Source organism: Dipodomys spectabilis, unplaced genomic scaffold (genome assembly GCF_019054845.1).
Source record: "Dipodomys spectabilis isolate Male_0828 unplaced genomic scaffold, ASM1905484v1 ptg000132l, whole genome shotgun sequence".
NCBI lineage: Eukaryota > Metazoa > Chordata > Mammalia > Rodentia > Heteromyidae > Dipodomys > Dipodomys spectabilis.
Window position 1 is genome coordinate 5,265,067 of NW_024870809.1, and position 22,367 is coordinate 5,287,433.

Here is a 22,367-nt window from a genome sequence, read left to right on the forward strand (position 1 = left end):
ATAAAACATTTAGTCGGGGTCTAACACACAGTAGGTTCTCAGGAAATGACGGCCATTGTTTTAATCTAGGGAAATCATATTTGCAAAATGTTTTATTCCTTCTAGCTCTAGTCTAGGGTCTCATTATGTTTATGTTTTTCTAATGTGCATATGTTACTCAGGAACTATATTCATACATTCATTTATTTCTGCTACACTTTGAATGGAAGCATCTGCTATTTCCATGTTTACTCTTTCCTTTGGTCTGCACAATCTGTTCTTTTCTGAAAGCCAGCATCTTCTGCAAAGGAAGGGCTCAAAGCAGGATTTGAGCCTGTAGGGCGAGTGGCTTCTTCCATAGCACATAGAGAAAACATGACAGAATAAAAGCACAGGACATTTCCTTTTCTGTCTGCAAATCTTGACTATGAAGCCTGGTCATTAAATTATCCATTTCCTTTAGCTATGGTCATAACAATTACAATACCAAATGGAGTAAACAGCACATGTCAACATGGATACATTTCAGGAACATAATGTTTAGTGGAGAAAAGCACATCACAATGGAATACATTTGGAATGACTCAGTTGATAAGCACTGGAAAATAAGCAAAACCAGCCAGTACATTGTTTAGTGATACAAATATTCATGGGCAAACTATGATGAGAAGAAAAGAAGTGATCAATACAAAATTCAGGAAGGTGTGCTCAGAGAGGTGGGGAAGGATGTGAAATTAGTAGAGAACAAACAAGAATGTCTAAGGTAATACCATCTATTTTTTTAATGAGATGGTTTGAAAACAAGTATGTTTGTCATATGTGGATTGTTCTTTACATGTTATTTATAAATATTCTATAGTATTCTCCCAAATATCTAGTAGAAACAGTTTGTTTAAAGTGAATATTTCATATGTCATCCTCCCTCCCTCAAAGAAGCTCATCTGTGATTTGATGGTAGAAGTCAGTATAAAACAAGGATTGAACCACAGGAGAAAAACCACAGCTTTCACATCCTTAACAGCTTTAGTTAAATGACTCTCCATCCCACTATTTCTTCCATATTTGCATTAGTTAGAGGCTGCATTTGTATATATAGTTTTTTAAGCTTTGGCAGCAGAGTAAGTTAGAAAAAAATAGGCCATTTTGCTTGCACAACTACTCACTTGAAGTGTTTTATTCTTAATCCAAAAATGTGAGCTCTTTCTACTACTTGAAATGACTAGTGTCTTTATTTAGGCTTTGAGATGACACCTTAATATCATTATAAAGAAACAAAAAGGGGTAAAGGATGCTTCAAAAATGGACATGGGAACATTTAGAGTCTGTGTGCTGTGGATACAGGGTATCTTAGTTTTACATAATTTAAGCTAATACAAATATGTAAGCTCTCCGTGTGTTTATATACCCACATGAAGCTATATTTTCAGGGAAAAGCATACAATGTCTTTACAGATATTTGCCTCTGTGAGAAAGGAAAATACCTTAGAAGCTCCCTGAGAAATAAATGACAATGTTATGAGTATGTGACTTTGCAACAAGGTTTCCATTTTGTGTTTATCTTTTCCTTTCTCAGATCTAAAATGATCAACAACCTTTTCCATAAAATTTATTTTTTCTCTCTAGATTTCTTAATGATTCAATTAACTAATGAACTATTTTAAATACCCAATTTAGCTAAGCTATCATTTTCTTTATGTTTACATGAATTTTATTTTTAGATGGATATAAAATGGGAAATTCAGTATGAATATATTTTTTGCCACCAAAACAACAAACAATAATTTAAGTTACTATAACAGTTTATTAACCAGTTTTAATTGATCTCACTTCATATGAATGTCTTCTAGAATATACCCAAGCAATGAATGAATTTCTCCCATGATCTATGTACAATAGCAATGCTTATACTTGTGTGTATAGCTTTTATGTGTTTTGCCATCAGGAGTTTAGTATGTGTATATTTGACATGTGACTCATAAACCATTTATGACCAGATGAAAGCTTTTCTTTGGAGCCTGTAATGGAAATTGTTCCACAGAAAACATGTAAATCAGTATTAAATTCTGAATAAACAAATATTAATTACTCTAATAAAAAGCTATTTGGCCAAAAAGGAGAGAGGAGGAACTTTAATACCAAGAAATTTATTCTATGGGCAATTAATCAATCATTCAGCTAGTAATATAAATTATCTATAAAAACTTTGGTGGGGGATACGGAGCGGAGGGAGATGGGAAGGGATGGAAAGGGGAAACAAAGGAGGAGGAAACTGTTTAATAAGAAATGTACTCATTAACTTGCCCATGTAATTGTAACCCAACTCTGTACGGTATTTTCACAATTAAAAAAAAAAGATCATTTCCCAGTTTGCCTACACATCCCAGAAGAAGCAGGTCCTCTGCCCACCTCTGTGCTGACTGGCTAGGGTCTGGGTTCTACCTGTATTTGTGACTTTTGGGTCCCATCAGACATAACTGGCTAAGTTAGGAACCTTTGTTTGTCTTGGAGGTGGTATTAAAAACACTTGGGGAATTTAAATTCCAGCTGGTCAGTCATGCCTTCTTTAATTTATCATTTGGAGGAAAACTGCCTAAAGTATTTCCATTACAAGTGAAATTGGGAAGGTAGAATATTCCATAGTTCCCTCCCAATGAAATGAACCTCCAGGTGGAAAGGGAAGTCTGAGCCTCCTTTACTTTTATTTGCAAACTAGAAAGGTAGAATAAGGGGAGTAGAATCTTCTTCTGGTATTCTCTGGCCTGGCAATTTTGTAACACTTCCATTTTGTGTGTGTGTTTGCACATCCATTTTCTCTGACAGCACTTGGCCCTTTCCTGGCCATGTGAAGTCACCCAGCCCCTTTGATTTATCCTTTACAGGATTCCCAGGTCTCCAAGGACCTGCTGGTCCTGCTGGAGCTCCAGGCATCTCCTTGCCCTCAGTCACAGCAGGACGGCCTGGTGACCCAGGTCCACCAGGCCTAGATGGAGAACGAGGTAAAGATAAGAAAGTCCAAAGAGGACTGGCTGCCCCATTTTGTGTTGTATTCTATGCAGCCTATGTACTTGTTGCTTGGCCTCACATTCTTCCCTTCAGCCAAAAGAAAAGGTATCTGGGAACTGGGATTTCACAGATTTGACAGAAACATTCTCTATCTTGGAAATGAATTTTGGCTTCCTATAGGTACTTATACTTTCAACAGTGGCCACACCCAACTCATATTCCCCTCATCCCTCTTTCAATCTTATCTCTAGGCCGTCCAGGCCTCCAAGGTTCCCCAGGTCCCCCTGGACCATCCTCAGATCAAGGTGACACTGGAGACCCTGGCTACCCTGGAATTCCTGGCCTTCAAGGGCCCAAGGGAGATCAAGGAATTTCAGGCTTCTCTGGTCTCCCTGGAAATCTAGGACTGAAAGGTAAGCCTGTTTGGGGGAGCTGCTGGGACTATCTCCAGTCCACAGGCCTGCAACCTTGGGAGAGAGGTCAGATGGCAGCTGTCTTCCTGCCTAGTCTCCATTCTATTACCACTAGGCCAAGACCTGACTTGCTTTCCTTTGGACTTTGTCAGGAGTACGAGGTGAGCCTGGCTTCATGGGGACTCCAGGCAAGATTGGGCCACAAGGAGACCCAGGATTTCCTGGCATGAAGGGGAAAGCAGGGCCAAGAGGTGAGTGGAAGTGACAGGCTGGGCTGAGTTCAGTGTGGTGGTAAGGTTTCAGCAGTCATTGCCCACTATACCAAAAAAGCAATTGGGTGGGGTGCCCACCCCGGGAGGTGGTTTTGCTACTTTTAGCAATCTCTGCCCCAGCAGCTCACAGGACTGAAAACTACTGCTTATGTGCCACAGTGGTTCCTGCTACTAAGCTCAGTCCATAAATGAAAAAAACCATTCCTCTAAATCCTTCACAAGAGCCCCAGTCACTCTTGGGTGTCTGAACCAATGGCATTCAGTTCACATGTCCTCCAAGGTCCAGTCCATCAACATTTTTCATACAGTATCCTTCTTCTCTCCGAATCATTTTTTTTACAAAGTAGCCTTGAAAACTCAAAAACACCCCATAGATATCAATGGCATAGAGATGAACTATGGCCCACAAAATCCTTAGGTGATGTCTTCCTTTCCATCATGCTGACCCTTTAATGTGTTCCTGCTACACTGGCCTCTTGAGTTATCAAAAATATAAGCTCTGGCCTACCACAGGACTGTTGTATATGTCAGTTTTGTTCTTAAGGTATTATTGCCCCTCTACTCTTCCAATAGCTAGCTCCTTCTTACATTTAAATGGTTTTAGCTCAATTGTAACTACTTATGAAAGGCTACTGGTTTCTGTCTAAAGTAAATCCCTCCAATCCATACCAACCAGTGCTCCCTCCCACTGTCACTGACTCATTCATTTCCTTCGTATAACTTCTCACAATTTGCATGAAGCTGAATGATATTTGTGAAAACATGCATTGTTCATCTTTACCACTGGACCATAATTTTCATAAAATTTTATCTTCTCATTACTCTAGTCTCAGCTTTTCCAGGACGCAGGCATATAGAAAGCACTCCAAAAAAGCACTTGTTCAATAAATTACTAACCAAGTTATTCTATTAGCAAAGTAGCCGAGTAGGGTTGGACTCCTAAGCTGTAATGTCAATAGAATTCCTGGGGTGAGATGCATCCTGTCTACCTCCTTGGGAAAAACTGCCTATACTACATATTCTTTGGACTATGTCCTGAGAAACAAAGATGAATGGGACCCAATCCCTGTCCCTAAGGAATTACCCAAACACTTGGAGGTATATGGGGAAACAGGGTAGTTTGTAAAGGGTGGCAAAAACTGTCCTAGAAGTATTCAATGGGCAGTTGGAGAACAAACAAGGCAAAAAACCAGTGGTTGACACAGAAAGGCAGCCTGGCCATTTGCCTTCTTTCTCTACCTCAACCTGAGGATGCCATTTCCCCACCTGCCCACAGGCTTTCCTGGTCCCCAAGGTGCTCCTGGACGAACACCAATTGCAGAAGTTATCCAGGCTCCTCCCGGACCCCTGGGTCTTCCAGGCCTCGAAGGCATCCCTGGCCTCACAGGGGACCCTGGGCTCCAAGGCCCTATTGGCCTCCAAGGTAATGGTGACAGTACTTTCTTAAGAAGCTGAGTGGTCTTGGCTAAGTCTTAAGCAACTCAGGGTTTTCCTGATTCCAAGGGTTTTCCTTCAATTGAGTGTTTCCTCTGATTCATCACAAGGCTCCCATGTTTCTTACTGGGGTATCAAAAGTCCAGCAGGGCCAGTGCAACAGTGGTGTTACTGTGCTGTGGAGAATGTGGGAGCAGAACATGGTCACTCCTTCAAATATCAGAGACAGTAGCTTCCCTGAACTACTGCATACAGATGGAGGGAGTGTGGTGGCAGAAAAAGGGCAGAACAAGGGCATGGAAAAAAACCAGATCAAGGGGCCAGGAGATTGGTTTTTAAGTCCTAGCTTTGCCCCAACTAGAGTTAAGTCAGAAGTCTCACTGGAACTCCATGCTAACAATGGCTCTTCATTCTACCCAGCATGGATGGATGGGAAGATGAGAGAGAGGAAGGGGGGGAGGCAGTAAGAAGGAGCTCAGAAGGACTAAATGGAGAGCAAGGAGCCTGAGCCAGGGCAGAAATGTCTCTGTAAAGAACTGGCTGGGCTGGCCCCAACTCCTGGGTAGGTCTCTACTCCTTGCCCAGGGTGACCACCAAGGGTTCAATTAGTGTGCCCTCTCCTGTTGACTTAGGAGAATGCACTCTCTCCTGGTCAGTCCCTTTTTCCAGAAAGGTATCCTCTATAACCCTGTACATTGAGTGCTCTAAACACACACACACACACACACACACACACACATTCAACTCACTCACTCCATCCTGGCTTTGTCTCCTGCAGGCCCCAAAGGTTCACCTGGTATTCCTGGAAAAGATGGTCCTAGTGGGCTTCCAGGCCCACCTGGGACACTCGGTGATCCTGGTCTCCCTGGATTACAAGGCCCTCCAGGATTTGAAGGTCTGGAGATGTCAACCTAGAGGGTAGAGGGCTTCTGCAAGGTTGAGATTTGGGGATGAGCCAGAATCTGAGGGATTCAAATACTGTGCTCTTGTCCATTCACTCCCTACTGCCTTGCAGTAAGTGAAGGGAAGCCCTACAAAGAACTATTTCAGATTATCTTCCTTCCCTCCTCTCTCTCTCCTCTCTTTCCATCTCTCCCTCCCCCCTCTCTCTCCCCCTATTACCTCCATGGAAGATTGAAACCAGGAAGCTACACTTGTATTTTTTTGGGGGGGGGGGTCCGGTCATGGGGCCTGAACTCTGGGCCTGGGCGCTGTCCGTCAGCTCTTCAGCTCAAGGCTAGCGCTCTACCACTTGAGCCACAGTACCACTTCTGGCTTTTTTCTTTTTGTTTATGTGGTGCTGAGGAATCGAACTCAGGGCCTCAGGCATGTAAGGCAAGCGCTCTACCACTGAGCCACCTTCCCAGCCCCCCTATTTTCTTCTTTCTATTTTGTTTTTGTAAGAACACATCTGTATACCTTTGCTTGGGCTGGCCTCAAACTCAGCATCTTCCTGCCTCTGCTTTCCCAGGAACTGGGGTTACAGGTATGCCCCACCATGCCTGGCCTGGATTCCAGCTTTTAAGTGTTACAACTCTACACTATAGCATAGCCACCTGCCACGCCCCTCCCCTTTGCTCTCCAGGGATTGTGATATGAATTGGGGGAAAGGGAGCTTAGAGGATAACATTTAAGGAAGATGTCTGCCTGTACCTCTGCTGCTTCCCTTCTTTTCACAATAAGAACAGAGAATCACTTGTCAGTAGATACCATTTCTGAGGCTCAGGGGGAAAGTGTTGCAATCCATTACCTACATCTGCCACAGACAGGAGAGGAGGGCAAAGCATTTTCCTGCTCATCCTGATTTCAGTGCTTCTGACTCAGCAGCTACTTACCTATGTCCTATGAGGCTCTTCAAGGATGGGCCTGAGAAAAATCCCTCTTCACTCATCCCATTGAAAGACAATCCAAAGACAGGTCGTTGGAAGAGGAAAGATAGATAATGTGCTTTTTATAATGGCAACTCTGTAGCCAGGTATGAACAACTTAGATTTCTGGGTCTCCCAAGACTTACCAGCTGTTTGTAGCTCTGAGTTTCAGTCTTCTCATCTACACATTGGGCTTATAATAGTACCATCTCCCAAGGTCATCATAAGGATCAAGTGGAATGATGTGTTTAAACAACATGCTTTACACAATGGGTGGTACCCAGTGAATAGCTGATATTATCATCTGCTGCACCAAGCTCACCTTTTCTGCTCTTTTCCCCATTAGGAGTTCCAGGGAAGCAAGGCCCCTTTGGGAGGCCTGGGATACCCGGGCCCAGTGTGCAAGTGGGCTACACATTGGTGAAACACAGTCAATCGGAGCAGGTGCCACAGTGCCCCATAGGGATGAGTCAACTGTGGGTGGGCTACAGTTTGCTGTTCGTGGAGGGACAGGAGAAGGCCCATAATCAGGACCTAGGTAAGTACCAGTTGTGACAGGCTGTCCTGACCTCCTGGCCTCATAGGACCAAGACTAAACTTTGCTTCTCTCAGCCCTTTGAATCCACTATTGGGTTATAGCACTAGCTCTGTAGTGAAGCCGACATGGGTTGTTAGCCATGTACCCCAATGATAGTACCATCTCTGAGCACTGTAGTAAGGGTCAAGTGAGATCTTCAAGTTATTCAACCTCTCTAAGCTTCTACTTCCTCTTTACTGGCACAAAGCTAATTCCAGTACCTAGCACATAGGGTGGCAGAAGGAGTTCATTAGTTACTCAATGTAAAATACTTAGAACAGTATTTGGCATATATGCTTCCATTAAGTGTCAGTGATTAGTAGTAACAACAATACATGAGCTTCACGGAAATGATGATTACTCAAGAATTAAATACAATAGATGCAGGCTTACTAAACCTTAAACATGGATTCCATCTATTAAATACTGATTTTACAAAGCCAGTATTCCAATTACTTAGTGATTGTTCCATTTATAAGAAGAGGCTTCCTGGTATCAAATTCCCTTGGTACATTTACAGCAAGATTTGATTTGCAGGCTTCAGTGTAGGGACAGTGTCATGGGACTGTAAGAGAGAGGTCAAGTACTTGACTATAAACCCACACTACCAGCTGGTCCAGTCCTGGTAGCCTTGAACCTAAGACAGATCTTCCCTCTCTTTGTCCACCTTGTCTCCAGGGTTTGCTGGCTCCTGCCTGCCCCGCTTCACCACCATGCCCTTTATCTACTGCAACATCAATGAAGTGTGCCACTATGCCAGGCGCAATGATAAATCCTACTGGCTCTCTACTACTGCCCCCATTCCCATGATGCCTGTCGGCCAGGCCCAGATTCCTCAGTACATCAGCCGCTGTTCTGTGTGTGAGGCACCCTCTCAAGCCATTGCTGTGCACAGCCAAGACATCACCATCCCTCAGTGCCCTCTGGGCTGGCGCAGCCTCTGGATCGGGTATTCCTTCCTCATGGTAAGGCACTGCACTTGACCTTCCCACAGGAAAGAAGCCAGAATGGGGAGCTCTGAGAAGATCCATAAGACTAGTTCCTAAGCTCAAGAGATGCTGAGTAGAAAGTAGAGTTTGAAAGAAAAAGAAATGTTTGGCCTGGCCTTGGCTCATGCCTGTAATTCCAGCAACTCAGGAGGTAGAGATCAGGAGGACTGCAGTTTGTGGCCAATCCAGGGGAAAAGTAAGGCTCCATGTCAACCAATAAGCTAGGCATAGTGGTCCACACCTGTAGTCCCAGGTGTGGTAGGCCAGGATCCTGGTCTGAGGCCTGATCGTGCAACAATGCAAAGCCTTTTCTGAAACATACCTAAAAGCAAAAGGGGCTAGAGGTGTGGCTTGTGGTAAAGCACCTGCCTTCACAAGACAAAGGTGCTTCAGTTCAAATCCAAATACTTCTAAGGGAAAAAAAAGCCATGGTAGTTGTAAGGGTGTAGTCAGTAGTTGGCATCCAGTGTTTCTGAAGTAAGTGACAGGCACAGATTCTATCATTGCTATACTTCCTTCACTAATGCACCACCAAAGAGAGAATGAACCACACTATGCAGTGAGAGAGATGCTGTCCTCACTCTGGGCCATGATGTATTTGCTCTAATCAAGCTGCACATAGATCTCTGCTCTCCCACTCACCTTCCCAGAGCCCTCTGTCCACAGCTGTCTCCCAAAAGGCTCACAAGAGAGTGTTTCTATGTCCTAACACACATTATTGCTGCCTTTCCATTTTTGTGGGAAGGCAGTGGACAGCTATGTATGCTGTGTCTGGATGGACAAGAACTCTCTTATACAGTAGCTGGTGAATACCTGGGAGATGTTTCATTCAACCAAGTCAGGTTTAGATCCAGAACAACTCCCCATGAAAAGCAGGTGTCACCATCTGAAGTGCTAAGTTTTGTGAAATCTCTTCTATGGGAAAAGAGATGGGCCAGAGGCAAGGTGGTGACGGAGGATCTAAAGAATTAGCTAATTAGTTGTGCTCTGTCCTTGAACATTGTACTTTATCCCAGTGTGAGAGAGTCACTTCACCTGTCATTCTGTCCTGTCCACCACCCAGACCAAGAAATAGGGAGAGATGGCCCCAACTTTCCACAGGAGCGTAACTCCTCTACTCTTCAATAAAGCATAGAGATGTGTTGTCTATTTCAGACAGTTTTCTATCCTGATGGTCAAAAAGAGGAAAACATGGATGCTTCAGTTACTATGAGGGGATCCCTTGAAAGGTCATTTGGTCATTTGGTGGCCCTCATCATCTCAAAGTACTAGGAAGTAAAGGGTTCCATTTGTTATCATTGGCCATTTGTTGTCATGAGTATGTGATGGCTCTTTCACCTCCATGGTCCACATGAAAAGCCAATCATGGTAAAGGGAGAAGGCCTGGGTGTGGAGAGGTGGGAGATACTGACTGGAGTACAGTATCCAGAGACTTAACTCATGAGTGCCCCTATGAAGTGAGGCCTGAGACATTTAGGCCTAATATAAATGGTTCCCCTGCCCTCTCCCTTTTACTCAGCAGGAAACAAGCACTGAAGATAGAAGTAGTTCTAATGGAGTTAGCTCTGTGGTAAGAGCTAATAATAGACAAGCTGCTAAGGGAAGGGCTGGGGTAGAAGCAATGTATGGAATCCTTAACACTCTTAGCATTCTTAGAGGATGGTGCACTGTAAACAAAAGGCCAATTGAGCTGTGATTCAGAATCCTACTGTTTACCTTTTTAATTTCATTATTGATCAGAGAGCCTCAGAAACTTGCTTTTCAAGTACTCTACCACTGGAAGCACACCCATAGCCCTTTCCTTTGTATTTGATTGCTGAGACAGTCTTGGTAACTTTGCCAGCAGTAGCTTCAAATATTGTATGTCAACAATCCCAGCTGCTAGTGAGTTATCCTTAATCCATTTTTATTTGTCCATGGAAATTGGTGAGGGGGGAGGGAAACATACCTATGAACTCAATGGGACAGGAGCAGTTTGAGAAACACAGGTTGAGACATGGTCACAATGTGCCTTTGTGAGGTCACCAAGCCTGTAGAAGGGAGAGGATGATGTAGGGGATGATAGGCAATTTCTTCCATTCAAGCTGGGTGGACCCAAGGACTGGTACTTATGAAAGGGGTGCATGTGCTCTCCTGTAGCCCCTGAATGGGCAGCATCCCCAGTGCTAGGCCCAGCCAGGTACAACTCCCACACATGCCTCCTGTCATTTCAGCACACTGCCGCTGGGGCTGAAGGTGGTGGCCAGTCCCTGGTTTCCCCAGGCTCGTGCCTCGAGGACTTCCGGGCTACACCTTTCATCGAATGCAACGGTGCCCTAGGCACCTGCCACTACTTTGCCAACAAGTACAGTTTCTGGCTGACCACAGTGGAGGAGAAGCAGCAGTTTAGGGAAGATCCTGTGTCTGAGACGCTGAAAACTGGGCAGCTACACACCCGGGTGAGCCGCTGCCAGGTGTGTATGAAAAGCCTGTAGGCTGGTGCCCACCATGCTGCCCCTGCCCTACCCTTCCATGCTCAGGGGTCACCTCACAAGCTTAACAATGCGAGGAAGGAAGGCCTGAGCTCTTGTGCCTACCTGTCAAATAGATTGGACTGAACATCCAGACCCTAATCACCCCAGCCCTCAAGCCCAATAGCTGGGCCTTACTGTCCTATCTCCAGCAACCTGGTGCTATTATTCCATTTGGATGTTTGCCTGTATATTCATGGATACCTCAGAAAGATTTGCTGGGTCAACATTTTCTTTTTTTCTTTTTTCTTTTTGGTGGCACTGTGATGCTGGACCAGTGCTCTGCCACTTGAGCCCTAGGGTCACAATTTTCCTTGATTGCTAGCTTTCTTCACTGCCCTGATCAGTAAGCTTTTCATTGTAGCTCTTATAGCCAGAGGTCTACTTTATATCCATATTATTTAGCTTAAGCCAGAACCTAACGTTTCCAGATTAAAGAAATATGTCCGGCTGAAAAATGTCTGGCTGAATGGTCATGGGATGGTTCAAGTCTACATTAGGCCAGCTGCCACTCCTCAAGGCCCTGTCTAAGCAGGTTACAGGGTTACTAGCCTGTAACCCTGATAAAGCTTTAACTCTTTCCAGAGTGAGCAAGATTGTTCTCCATATTGCATAAAGAGGTTAGAAGGGGCTGGGAAGGTGGCTCAGTGGTAGAGCGCTTGCCTTGCATGCATGAGGCCCTGGGTTTGATTCCCCAGTACTACATAAGCAAAAAGAAAAAAAGTCGGAAGTGGCAATGTGGCTCAAGTGGTAGAGCGCTAGCCTTGAGCTGTAGAGCTGAGAGACAGCATCCAGGCCCAGAGTTCAAGCCCCATGACTGGACCCCCACCCCCCCAAAAAAGGAGGTTAGAGGGCAGGAGCTGAGAAGGATCTGTTAACTTCATAGCCCCAGCCAAATCACCTCCACCTGATCAGCTCTCTACAGGCAGAGAACCTGCCTGGCCTGGCTGGTCCAAAGCATACAAGAGGATGCAACAAATGTGGCCAGGTCCATATATGCAAATAAGAAGCATTCATTTTTCTTGGCCAAGGAGAGAGGAGTGGATCTTGTCTTTGACTCCAGTAAAAGAAAGGAAAATCCCATTGCTCACAAGTCCCTGTGTATTCCAAATGCCGTCCAGATGTGTCCATGTGGCAAATCAAAGCTGCGGTGTGTTGGATCCTTTGCATTCTGAGGCTATTAGAAACTCCCTGTTCAAATGGTTATCTAGCTACTCTTTCACAAGTAGCCTTTCCAACTGTTTTAATATGTTTTTAAGACCTCATAAAAGTCTAGCACATACTTCTTGTTAACAGTCCTCAAGCATGGCCTGAGTTGGCTATTAAGTATATTGTATTGTGCTATGGGGGATTTGTTTTAATTGCCAGTTTCCCAGAACACTATGTTGACATAAGGCACTTCCTTCCAGGTGATTCTGTTTCCTTAAGTATTATGTGAACTGTGCCAACACAGACAAGGCATAATCAGTATAACCAAACTGTTGTCACTGTCACCTCTTAGCTAATAAACATGGTATAGGCTTTGTAAATAGCAAATAAAATGAATAAAATCTGAACTTTTGACTTGACCTTTTTTTCATACAACTTTCCTAATATCCATTGCACTAAACCCTAATGAACTATTGAGGCAAGAACAACTTTGAAAATGATCAAAGACAAAGGGAAGAATCCTCTGCTAGTCAGCAAACCTAGAGTGTGCATCAAGATAAGCCTTTAACTTCATCATTTGCTAGACTTCAAGAAAGGAGTTTCCTTACTTATGTTGCCTCAGGATCTTTTATAGATAAAAATAGGCAGTAAAGCAAGTGTGTGTATGCCTATTTTTAATATGTGTGAATATATTTAAATATATGCATATGTTTATACATGCATGCAACATATCTTCTGGAAGAATAAATAAATATTGGGAGCTTCAGAAAAGAAAGCTGACCTATTTGAGGGAAACACCTTACACTGAATAGTATTTTGCATCTTTTAAATATTGAATACCTGTAGTATGTTACCTACTAGAGAAAAAAACAAAAGATAGAACCTAAAGAAACAAGTGATGGCACTATGGCTCAAGTGGGAGAGTGCTTGCCTTGAGCTGAAGAGCTGTGGGACAGTGCCCAGGCCCAGAGTTCAAGCCCCACAACAGACCAAAAAAAAAAAGGTGTAGATCCAAGAAACAAGTGATTTGATCTGTGTTACCTTCCAAACTCTAGATATTAGCCTCCTGTGAAACACTGTTAGGGTGGTGGTGAAATGCAGACCCATGTGAAATCTGCAGTAAAGAGGGCAAGATAGAAAAACAGGAAGATCCTTTGGACATGAAGAACACATACTTCAAAACAGGAAAGTTTCTAGTCCTAAAATGGTTTGGAATTATGTTTAATCACAGATTAAATGTCACCACATGAATATTTTTTTACACAGAATATAATTCAAACAAGATTTATTTTAATTCCTCACACAAAATCAACAATTACAATGAGAGATTGGCAAAGCCAAGTCCAGCTTTCCACTTGTTTTTGTAAATAAAGTTTTATTGAATTACAGCCATGGTCAGTTGCATGCATATTGTTTATGGCTGCTTTTGCCCAGAGTTGAGTAGTTAAGACAGAGGCCACATGATTTGAAAAGTCTAAAATATTAACTATCTGACTTTTTACAGAAAAGAAGTTTTCTGACTTCTAATTTAAATGATCATGATTTGATTTAAGGACATGGTATTATCTGATAAAAGTGTCCATAAGGGTGGAGACTGTGACCTATCAAATACAAAGCTTCCTCCAAATAGGAAGACAATCAAGAAGTGTATGTTTGAAATAATTTTTGACAAATATTTTGATATAAATTATAATTACTCAAAATACATACTGAGATAATTTAAGAACATTTTTCTCCCTGATTCAGTTACTTTATTATTTGAGCAAGAGAACAGCTTGCTTCTTAGTATTTAGCTCCCAAGAGGTCACACCTAAAAGCATGAAGAAAGTCAACATGACCACCTCTCATCTGCTTCTGATGAAGCGAGATGGGAGCTGCTGTCTGATTTACAAACATTCTCATTTCAGTCATGGAAGACTTGTAGCCATGTATGACAAACTAGGAACAAATGGACTCCTCCTAATCTTTTTGCTCCTAGACTCCATGATTGTTCTATTTCTTTCTGGGAAGAATTGGTGTCATTTATTTGTTTGTTTGTTTTTCTGAGAACTGCTAGTTGGCTCAGTCATGATTGCTATTGAGTTTGTATGCTGTTGGCATATCAGGCACTTGCTGACTAGAAAAGTTTTATGTAACAAGTTTATGTTCCTGTGGTGCCAGATGGAAGACAGAACTTCAAATTGAGTTCCCACTATTCTACACGCTTAGAATCTCAAAATCTTCTTCCAGGTCAAAGTCCTCCAGTTGTTCAGTAGAATCAATGAATTCTATCAGAATACAGAAACAAGAAAGCAGCAAAGATTGACAGTTGGATCGATATGCTCAATCAATATTTTTCAGTCATTAAGATTACACATTTTAATCACTTTGCTAAGGAAAGGCCTTTTTTGTGGGTCAATGAACTCAGGGCCTGGGCATTGTCCTTGAGCTTTTCTTGTTGCTCAAGGCTAGCTACAACTTTGAGCCACAGCTCCACTTCCAGTTTTCTATTGGTTAATTGGAGATAAGAACCTCATGGACTTTCGTGTCCTGGCTGGCTTTGAACCATGTTATACAGATGTCAGCCTCCTGAGTAGCCAGGATTATCGGCACGAGCCACTAATGCCAGGTAAGAAAGGCCTTTTTCATGAGACTTAAAATTAGAACTACTATCAAGTATTAAAAATTGTCTATAAAGACTCAAAATATGCAGATCCAGTACATGCTCCTGGTCACAGTGATCTGAGATTGTAAGCCCTTACAAGTAACAAGTAACCTTGAGGGACTTTTTGGTTTATTTGTTGAGACAGGTTTTGCTATGTATCCCAGACTGCCATTAAATTTGTTATGCATCCCAGGCTGGTCTAGACTTGGATCCTCTTGTCTCACCTTTCCAAATGTTGGGATGATAGATATGTACCACTATGTCTTGCCTCTAGGTACCTTTTGAATAACCCATGCCCTCTAATTTGTCATTCTGAACCATAGCATTAAAAAAAAATTCAGTTTATCTTGATGTTGCATAGAACTTCTGCACTGAGCTCATGTTCTTTTTTATTAGTCTTTGAAATTGGCAAAAATCAGCTCATCAGAAACAGCATTCCTTCAGCCCAGCCAAGTAGAAATTTTGTTTTCCACAGAAAGCGTGAGCCATAGTTGCTTGTGTCTCAAAAACAATTGCTATATATAAATCTCCTGTCTGAGAGCCATCAAGTATCAGCTTACCTGCTCCAGTGGTTGTCACTTCTGGCTTGGTTGGAGGCACAAATGGAGGCCAGTGTGATGGATGTTTCTGAACTAATTCAAACATCCTTAAATTTTCCTTCAGAATTTCCTGTGGAGACACAGACATAGTTGTAAATACTGCAGTGCCTGGACAATTCTGTCCACTTGGCAATCTGTGAGCCCAAACCCTGGGAGTGGCCTAATGGTTGACAGGTGGAAAAATGCCCAATAAATACACCCATCCTCTCCTTGAACCACTGGAAGACCTCAGCTGACATTAGCTGATGGAACCCAGCATTCAGTGCCCGTATTCCATCCTGAGGCTCAGATAATCTGCCAGTTGCTAAGGCCCACTTCATTTGAGTTGTTCCTTAAGTACTGGTTCTAAAATACTGTCTGAATCAAATATGCCCCACGAGAATATTGGTACATATTAGTAGGTTTCAGTTATAGTCCAGCCTTTAAAGTATATGTTTTAATTTCAATGGCAGTCTTATAAAATTGTCATTTTGTTTTTAAATTTGATACCAATATAGTTTTGCTGCATTTTGGTGAAGAAGTATTACCTTTAAAAATAATCCTGTATTATATTCAGCAAATTGTTACCCAGGGTTTCAGATCTAACTAGGGATATTAATGTTAGTCATTCATTTACTGGTAAAGAAAAATCTTCCCTCCTTTTGTGTACAAGGCTCTGGGCTTTCATCTCTCCAAATCCTTCTGTTTTGGAGATAGGAGAACTTTAGGTCTCCTGCTACCCAACCCAAAGTTCTTTAAATTACTCTATGATCTCCTTTATTTTTTTTAAATATAGAACACTTCACAAATTTGCATGTCAACCTTGTGCAGGGACTGTGCTAATCTTCTTGTATCATTCCTTAGTATACGTGCTGTAAGTGTTTATCAGTATCTATCAACTACTGGGCATGTATTAAGGGCTGATAATGAGATAGACACATAAATCACCAGATTATTAAGCCAGTGAAATAGTTTCATTTCCACAAGACCACACAAAGAATACTTCTACATGAATTCTAAAAGTTGTGATCCTTTCAAGCTGTTGTCAATCTACATTTTACAGAAACAAAGCAGCTATAGAAAGGAAAGCCCTCAAAAGCATTTGATGATGAAATGTATTAATGGAAAAGGCCTACTAGACCCATAGAAAAATATATTAATTTCCTTAGCTATCTCATTTTATGAATAGAGAAAACAAGAATTTCCTTACTTTGCTGGGAAGTTTAATGCTGGTAATTTATGAGAAAATGATAGAGTATTACTAAACTATTTTATATGACTCATAGGCCTTAATGAGACAAAACATTAAATTCCATCACTAAGACTAACATTTGTCAGGCATCAAGCATGCTTAAAACAAAATATTTTATTAATATCCCCATGATATGCACAATTATTTTCATGTGATAGTTGCTTTGTTACTTTAATTTCATTTTCTTTTCTTGTGCTGGTACTGGGACTTGAATTCAGGGCCATGTGCTCTCACTTAGCTTTCCCACTCATGGGTATCATTAGTTTTTTTTTCTTACAGATAAATTCTCTCAGACCAAATTTATGTTACTATGTAAAACAATCTTTAAAAAGACTCACTGTCTGGCAGTAGCTCATGCTTGTAATCCTAGCTACTCAGGAGGCTGAGATCTGGGAATCACATTCCAAAGCCAACCTAAGCAGGAAAGTCTGTGAGACTCTTATCTCCAATTAACCACCAAAAAGCTACTAGTGGATCTGTAGCTCATTTGGTAAAGTGCCAGCCTTGAGCAAAAAAATCTAAGGGACAGCATCTAGGTCATGAATTCAAGTCCTAGTGCTAGCACACACACACACACAAAAACGAATCACTGCCAGGTGCTTATGGTTCATGCGTGTAATCCTAGCTACCCAGGGGGCTGAGATCTCAGGATTGTGGTTCGAAGCCAGCCTGTGCAGGAAAAGCCGTGAAATTCTTTATCTACAGTAAACCAGTAGAAAATTAGAAGTCGTGCTGTGGCTTAAGTGGTAGAGTGCTAGCCTTGAGCTGAAGAGCTCAGGGATAGCGCTCAGGCCCAGAGTTCAAGCTGCATGAATGACAAAACAAAAAACAAACAAAAAACTAAGTAGCTTTCATTTTTTTAAGACTAAGAAAATCATATGTCTTTACCTTCTGAACGAGGCTACACCAACTATCAAAGTCTTTTTCTTCTTTGCAGAAAAACCCCTTGAGGGAAAGCAAAAGAACATAATTTAGAATTTTCCTTTGTAGTGCATAGTAGAGCTGTTGCTCAGACTTAGGATGTGGGCCACTCTCTTTGGATGTATCTTCTCAGTGATAGAGGAAGACTAGCTGGCCTGCCTCACATGGACATACACATTGTCATTCACTAGCTCTTACTCTCATCCTCCGCCTGTCTCTCTGACTCATGCTGCCTGTCCTTCTCCCTTCCAGTCCCCTTTCCTTCATGCTGTGAGATTGTTGAATTTGGAGATCAGTTTCCACAGCAAGAGGTTAGTTCCACCATATTCTGTGCAAAAGAAACAAACCAATGGAGAACATTTTATTAAATGAGCAAAGGCCAAATAGTACTTTTTGCTAGAGGCAATACTTGACATAATGCCTTTGACCTTCAAAAAATTATCTATTAGGAGAGAGAGAACCAGTAGTTCCCTTTCTCATCCTTAGAACCATTTCATAGTTTAAAAGAAGAGGGGGACTCATCTCTGTCACAGCTCTATCTCTTCTCAATGCTGATAGTTGGGTCACATGGGAAGAGAAAATGCAGAGAGGCCTCAGAACCACTGGTTACATCACAGGCAGATGCCCAATCAATGTATGTTGATCATAGTCACACTTTTCGGGTACTTGGTCCTAAGTCTTTAACTCAGAGCCTGAGTACTGTCTCTAAGCTTTTCTTGTTCAAGGCTAGCACTCTACCACTTCAGCCACAGCCCCACTTATGGCTTTTGGTAGTTTATTGGAGATAGGAGTCACATAGAGTTTTCCTACTAGGGCTGGCTTTGAATTACAATCCTCAGATATCAGCCTTCTGGCTAGATAGGATTATGGGCATGTGCCACCAGTTTCTGGGTTAGATAGAATACTTAGAAAATAAGCCAGAGAGCAAAGAAAACAAGAACATTTCTGGTAAACCTTCTATTTAGAAATAATCACTGCTAATCACCTGGTACATTAATGTCCTTGGGGAAAAAAAGAAATGGGCACTGTCCTCCTATAGGGTTTTAACCCCTTCTCTCTCCCTACTCATGTCCTACCTTATTCCTGTGTGAGGCATAATTTGAGAACAAGAAGAAAAATGGGGAAAGAATGAACTAGTAGTAATAACATATATAGAATGATCACAATGTATCAGGTCCTGTGCCAGTACCTTACACAAACTAAACCCCGTGTACTCCTACTAGGAAGGAGCTATTGTTTCCTCATTTTAGAGATGAGAAGACAGAGGTCAGCAAGGTTAAATGACTCTCCCTAAGTCTACAACTAGAAAGTAGCAAACCGTAGCTCTAACTCATTTCCCATCCCTTTCCTTTTCTTTCTTTCCCTCCCCTATATCAATACACCATACAGCTTCTCACAGGGATGGTAAGCAAACACACACTTGTCAGGCTACCTTACAACTTGGAAAACTCCCAGGGAACCAATCTGTAACAGGGTGGCATATCTTCCAGTCCACCTAACCTTTAGCTACCTACCAGTGCCACAGAGGGATCCAAGTTGAGGATGTTCATTCGCTGTGGGGACTGCAGGCAATGAAAAGTCTGGTCATCAACAGTTCCATTCTCTTCAGTGTCAACAAAAGTCTGGGTTGTGTGAGGGTCCAAGAAGATGAGCTCATTACCTGATTGGATGAGATATGCTTAAACTTTGAAGCCCACTGGCCCTGTCCCACTGCTGTCCTGGTGAGGAGGCCCACTGCTTCTCCTAACCCTTTCCTGGTGACCATGAGAATGGGATGACAGGAAGCCTGAAGCCAAATGAGCATGCTTGAAAAAAATCTACTAATTCAAAGAGAAGATTTGCCCTAGCCCTTACATCTCCTCAAAGTCCAAGTCCAAAAGCAGAAAGTGACAGTTTGCAGAAAGGAGGGATGGGATACTGCAGATGACATGGCAGGCTCTGTGAGCAGCAGTAGCAAAGAGACGACAGTAGACATTAAGTTGTATACCTAAGTGCTAACCAGGGTACTATCTGCCTCTTTCAACATTGGAAAGCATCTCCATTCATATAATCAATGCTCAGAAATATGCTAAAGGAAAAGGCCTTGGCCTACAAAAGAAATTCTACCCACATGGAACAAGGATGCTAAGTTGCCAGACACAAAAATCCAATGAGTTGACTTCTGTTGTCAATTAGCAAGAAGATTATAGTCATGATAAGCAAGTTAGTCAATTCCTGTCACACAGCACTGCCTTTGTCACATTAACATCAGCACAGATGCACCTCATTGGGAGGGCTTACTGGAAAATGATTTTTTTTGTGGTACTAGGTTGGAACCCAGGGCCTTGCACATGCTAGGCAATTGCTCTACCACTGAGCTTCACCTCCAGTCTGGGATAACTGTCTTTTACATACAAGAGAACAGGCTTACTCCCAAATGTCCCAGAATGAGTTTAGAATAATAAAATTTCTACCTTGATCTCATAATTAAAGAGCTGAGAGTTCCCAATGCTTAGGGGGTAGAAATACCTAAGGGGGGCCCAATGTCACTCTTCAGGTCTGAGGTCATTTGATTGGGTCTCTGCATCCTCAACTAAGTCAAGAAAGAGACCTTCTCTGGAATGGCTCCCAGGAGGGCACATCTATTTTGCCAACATTGGTTCTGGTGGCAAAGAGTATGTTCCTGCTGTCTGATGAAAACTTTCCTGAAAGTCAAACCACTTAATTCACTCTTTGTCCTATGTTCTTGGTTTCAATTTGAGGTCATCACACCATTTCTTGGACAGGAACCCAAAATCTTAGCAACAACTCCAAATACTAGGTTTTTTATTTACAAAAGTAAAAGCCACTAGGCACTGGTGGCTCATGCCTATAATCTTAGCTACTCAGGAGGCTAAGATAAGGATCACTGTTCAAAGCCAGCCTGGGCAGAAAAACTCATGAAACTCTTTTTTTTTTTTTTTTTGGGGGGGGGGGTCTGGTCGTGGGGCCTGAACTCTGGGCCTGGGCGCTGTCCCTCAGCTCTTCAACTCAAGGCTAGCGCTCTACCACTTGAGCCACAGCGCCACTTCCAGCTTTTTTCTTTTTGCTTATGTGGTGCTGAGGAATCAAACCCAGGGCCTCAGGCATGCAAGGCAAGCGCTCTACCACTGAGCCACCTTCCCAGCCCTCATGAAACTCTTATCTCCAATAAACCACCAAAAAAAGCGCCAGAAGTGGATCTGTCTGTGGTGAAAGTGGTCAAACACCAGTCTGGAGCAAGAAAGGTCAAGGACAGCACCCAGGACCCTGAGTTCAAGTCCCAGGACTGGCACAAAAACAAAAATAAAAGTAAAAACTGCCCAAGGACTCCAGATATACCATTTAGCTGTAATTCTCATAGTCAGCCAATAGATGGCAGAAAAGGCAGCTGTATAGCAAGGAAAACCAATCCTGAAGACAGAAAGAATGAGGAAGGAAAAGCATTGGGTGGAGCCATCTTTTACTGAGTGTGTATTATATGCCTGGCTCTTTGTTAGACACTATGAGATGGCCTAATGGTAAGTTAGCTGTTAACCTATTTTACATAAGAGGATCTGAGACTGAAAGAGCTGATATTTTTTTCTGCAGCCACACCATTAGCAAGTGGGAGAGTGGTATATAAAGCCAGATATGTCTGTTGACATCACACCTCACACCCCTGAATCTCCAAAAGATAAACAGCCACTTACCATTTCCTTATAACTGCTCTAGCTCGCCTATCAAATCTATTGATGCTAATACCCTCCTTGGGACCCTGAGTCTCTGACCACTCCATTCCTACATGAGGTATCTGGTGCCAAATCTCCCTGGCCTCATCAATCCCTTGACTCATGCTCTTCAGCATGAACCAGGCATTCTCAAGGTGACGTCTATGTGCCAGCAGCATTAGCACCACCAAGTTAGAAAGGCAAATCTCAGCAGCATTCAGACCTGTTGAGTCTGCATTCTAATAGTCCTTCAAAGAGATGTATGCACAGAAAAGTTCAGGAAGACTGAGCTCCCTCACCATATGAAGGGCCTTAAATGTCTCTGGTCACTGCTAATGGGTAAGGTGGCTAGATTTCCAGAGCCACTACTCTATGCAGCGAATGGCAGGCTACTTAGGATCAAAAGGTTAGTGGTTCTTAGGCTTACACATTGCTAATGGGAAAGGGACAGTTCTATCTTTGCTTCCTCTCATTTCCAACCTATCACAGCTCTGAACAATGAACCAGTAGGCCTGGCCACAGAAGCATGGAAAGACAGAGGATGCTCCTAACCTGGTTGCTGAACTCCAAGAAGAAAGACATTAGCAAAGTCAAAGGACTCAACCCCATTGCCCAAGGCTCCCACAGGCAGGAGAAAGGTTCTGAAACAATACTTGAAGCTCATGGCCCAGCATCCTATCAAGGGGCAAGAAAGTGAAGGCACTAAAGGGACCTGCTTTCCTTCAGGAAACCTGACTCTTTATAGATCAGGTTGGAGATGAGAAAAACAACTAGACAAGAGGCTAGTTTCCTTGGACTTCACAGTGGCCCACTCAGTGGAACCACAAGGCCTCCTGGGCACACGTTCACCCCATACCCACCCCTCCCCATGATGACTTACTTGTGATTCATCCTTTCTTACCTAAGAATCCTATGAAATAATAGGCGTTATTTGGTTTTCCTCCTAATGCCCCTAAAGACTGTGGCATCTTAAAACACTCCTGGAGGGAAAGAGAATGCAAGATTCTCAACTCACTTGTGGACTGCTGCTCACGGATCTCTGTGCTGACATGGTGGTGTGATGGGCTGGGC

At 42.7% G+C, this 22,367-nt stretch overlaps 2 protein-coding genes and 1 non-coding gene across 4 annotated transcripts in view; 1 reads left to right on the plus strand and 2 right to left on the minus strand.

The window, feature by feature from the left end:
- Positions 1-11,288, plus strand: part of Col4a6 (collagen type IV alpha 6 chain) — a 76,177-nt gene extending 64,889 nt beyond the window's left edge. Inside the window, exons 35-42 of the mRNA XM_042690014.1 lie at positions 2,859-2,975; positions 3,234-3,395; positions 3,548-3,646; positions 4,944-5,090; positions 5,880-5,996; positions 7,316-7,507; positions 8,225-8,511; positions 10,749-11,288. Of these exons, the coding sequence (XP_042545948.1) occupies positions 2,859-2,975; positions 3,234-3,395; positions 3,548-3,646; positions 4,944-5,090; positions 5,880-5,996; positions 7,316-7,507; positions 8,225-8,511; positions 10,749-11,009 (1,382 nt within the window). The 3' untranslated portion in view covers positions 11,010-11,288. The remainder of the gene's footprint in view (positions 1-2,858; positions 2,976-3,233; positions 3,396-3,547; positions 3,647-4,943; positions 5,091-5,879; positions 5,997-7,315; positions 7,508-8,224; positions 8,512-10,748) is intronic.
- A 2,174-nt stretch (positions 11,289-13,462) lies between these two features.
- The window catches only part of Atg4a (autophagy related 4A cysteine peptidase), a 47,478-nt gene continuing 38,573 nt past the window's right edge, over positions 13,463-22,367 (minus strand). For both annotated transcript variants that reach the window (XM_042690010.1, XM_042690011.1), the window contains 5 exons: positions 22,198-22,276; positions 19,104-19,249; positions 17,557-17,613; positions 15,399-15,507; positions 13,463-14,461 (listed from right to left, as the gene is read on the minus strand). In XM_042690010.1, coding sequence (XP_042545944.1) covers positions 14,391-14,461; positions 15,399-15,507; positions 17,557-17,613; positions 19,104-19,249; positions 22,198-22,276 — 462 coding nt within the window. In that variant the 3' untranslated portion in view covers positions 13,463-14,390. The remainder of the gene's footprint in view (positions 14,462-15,398; positions 15,508-17,556; positions 17,614-19,103; positions 19,250-22,197; positions 22,277-22,367) is intronic.
- LOC122116415 lies at positions 16,203-16,304 on the minus strand. The gene has a single exon (XR_006148957.1). It is a non-coding gene; the product is annotated as a U6 spliceosomal RNA (small nuclear RNA).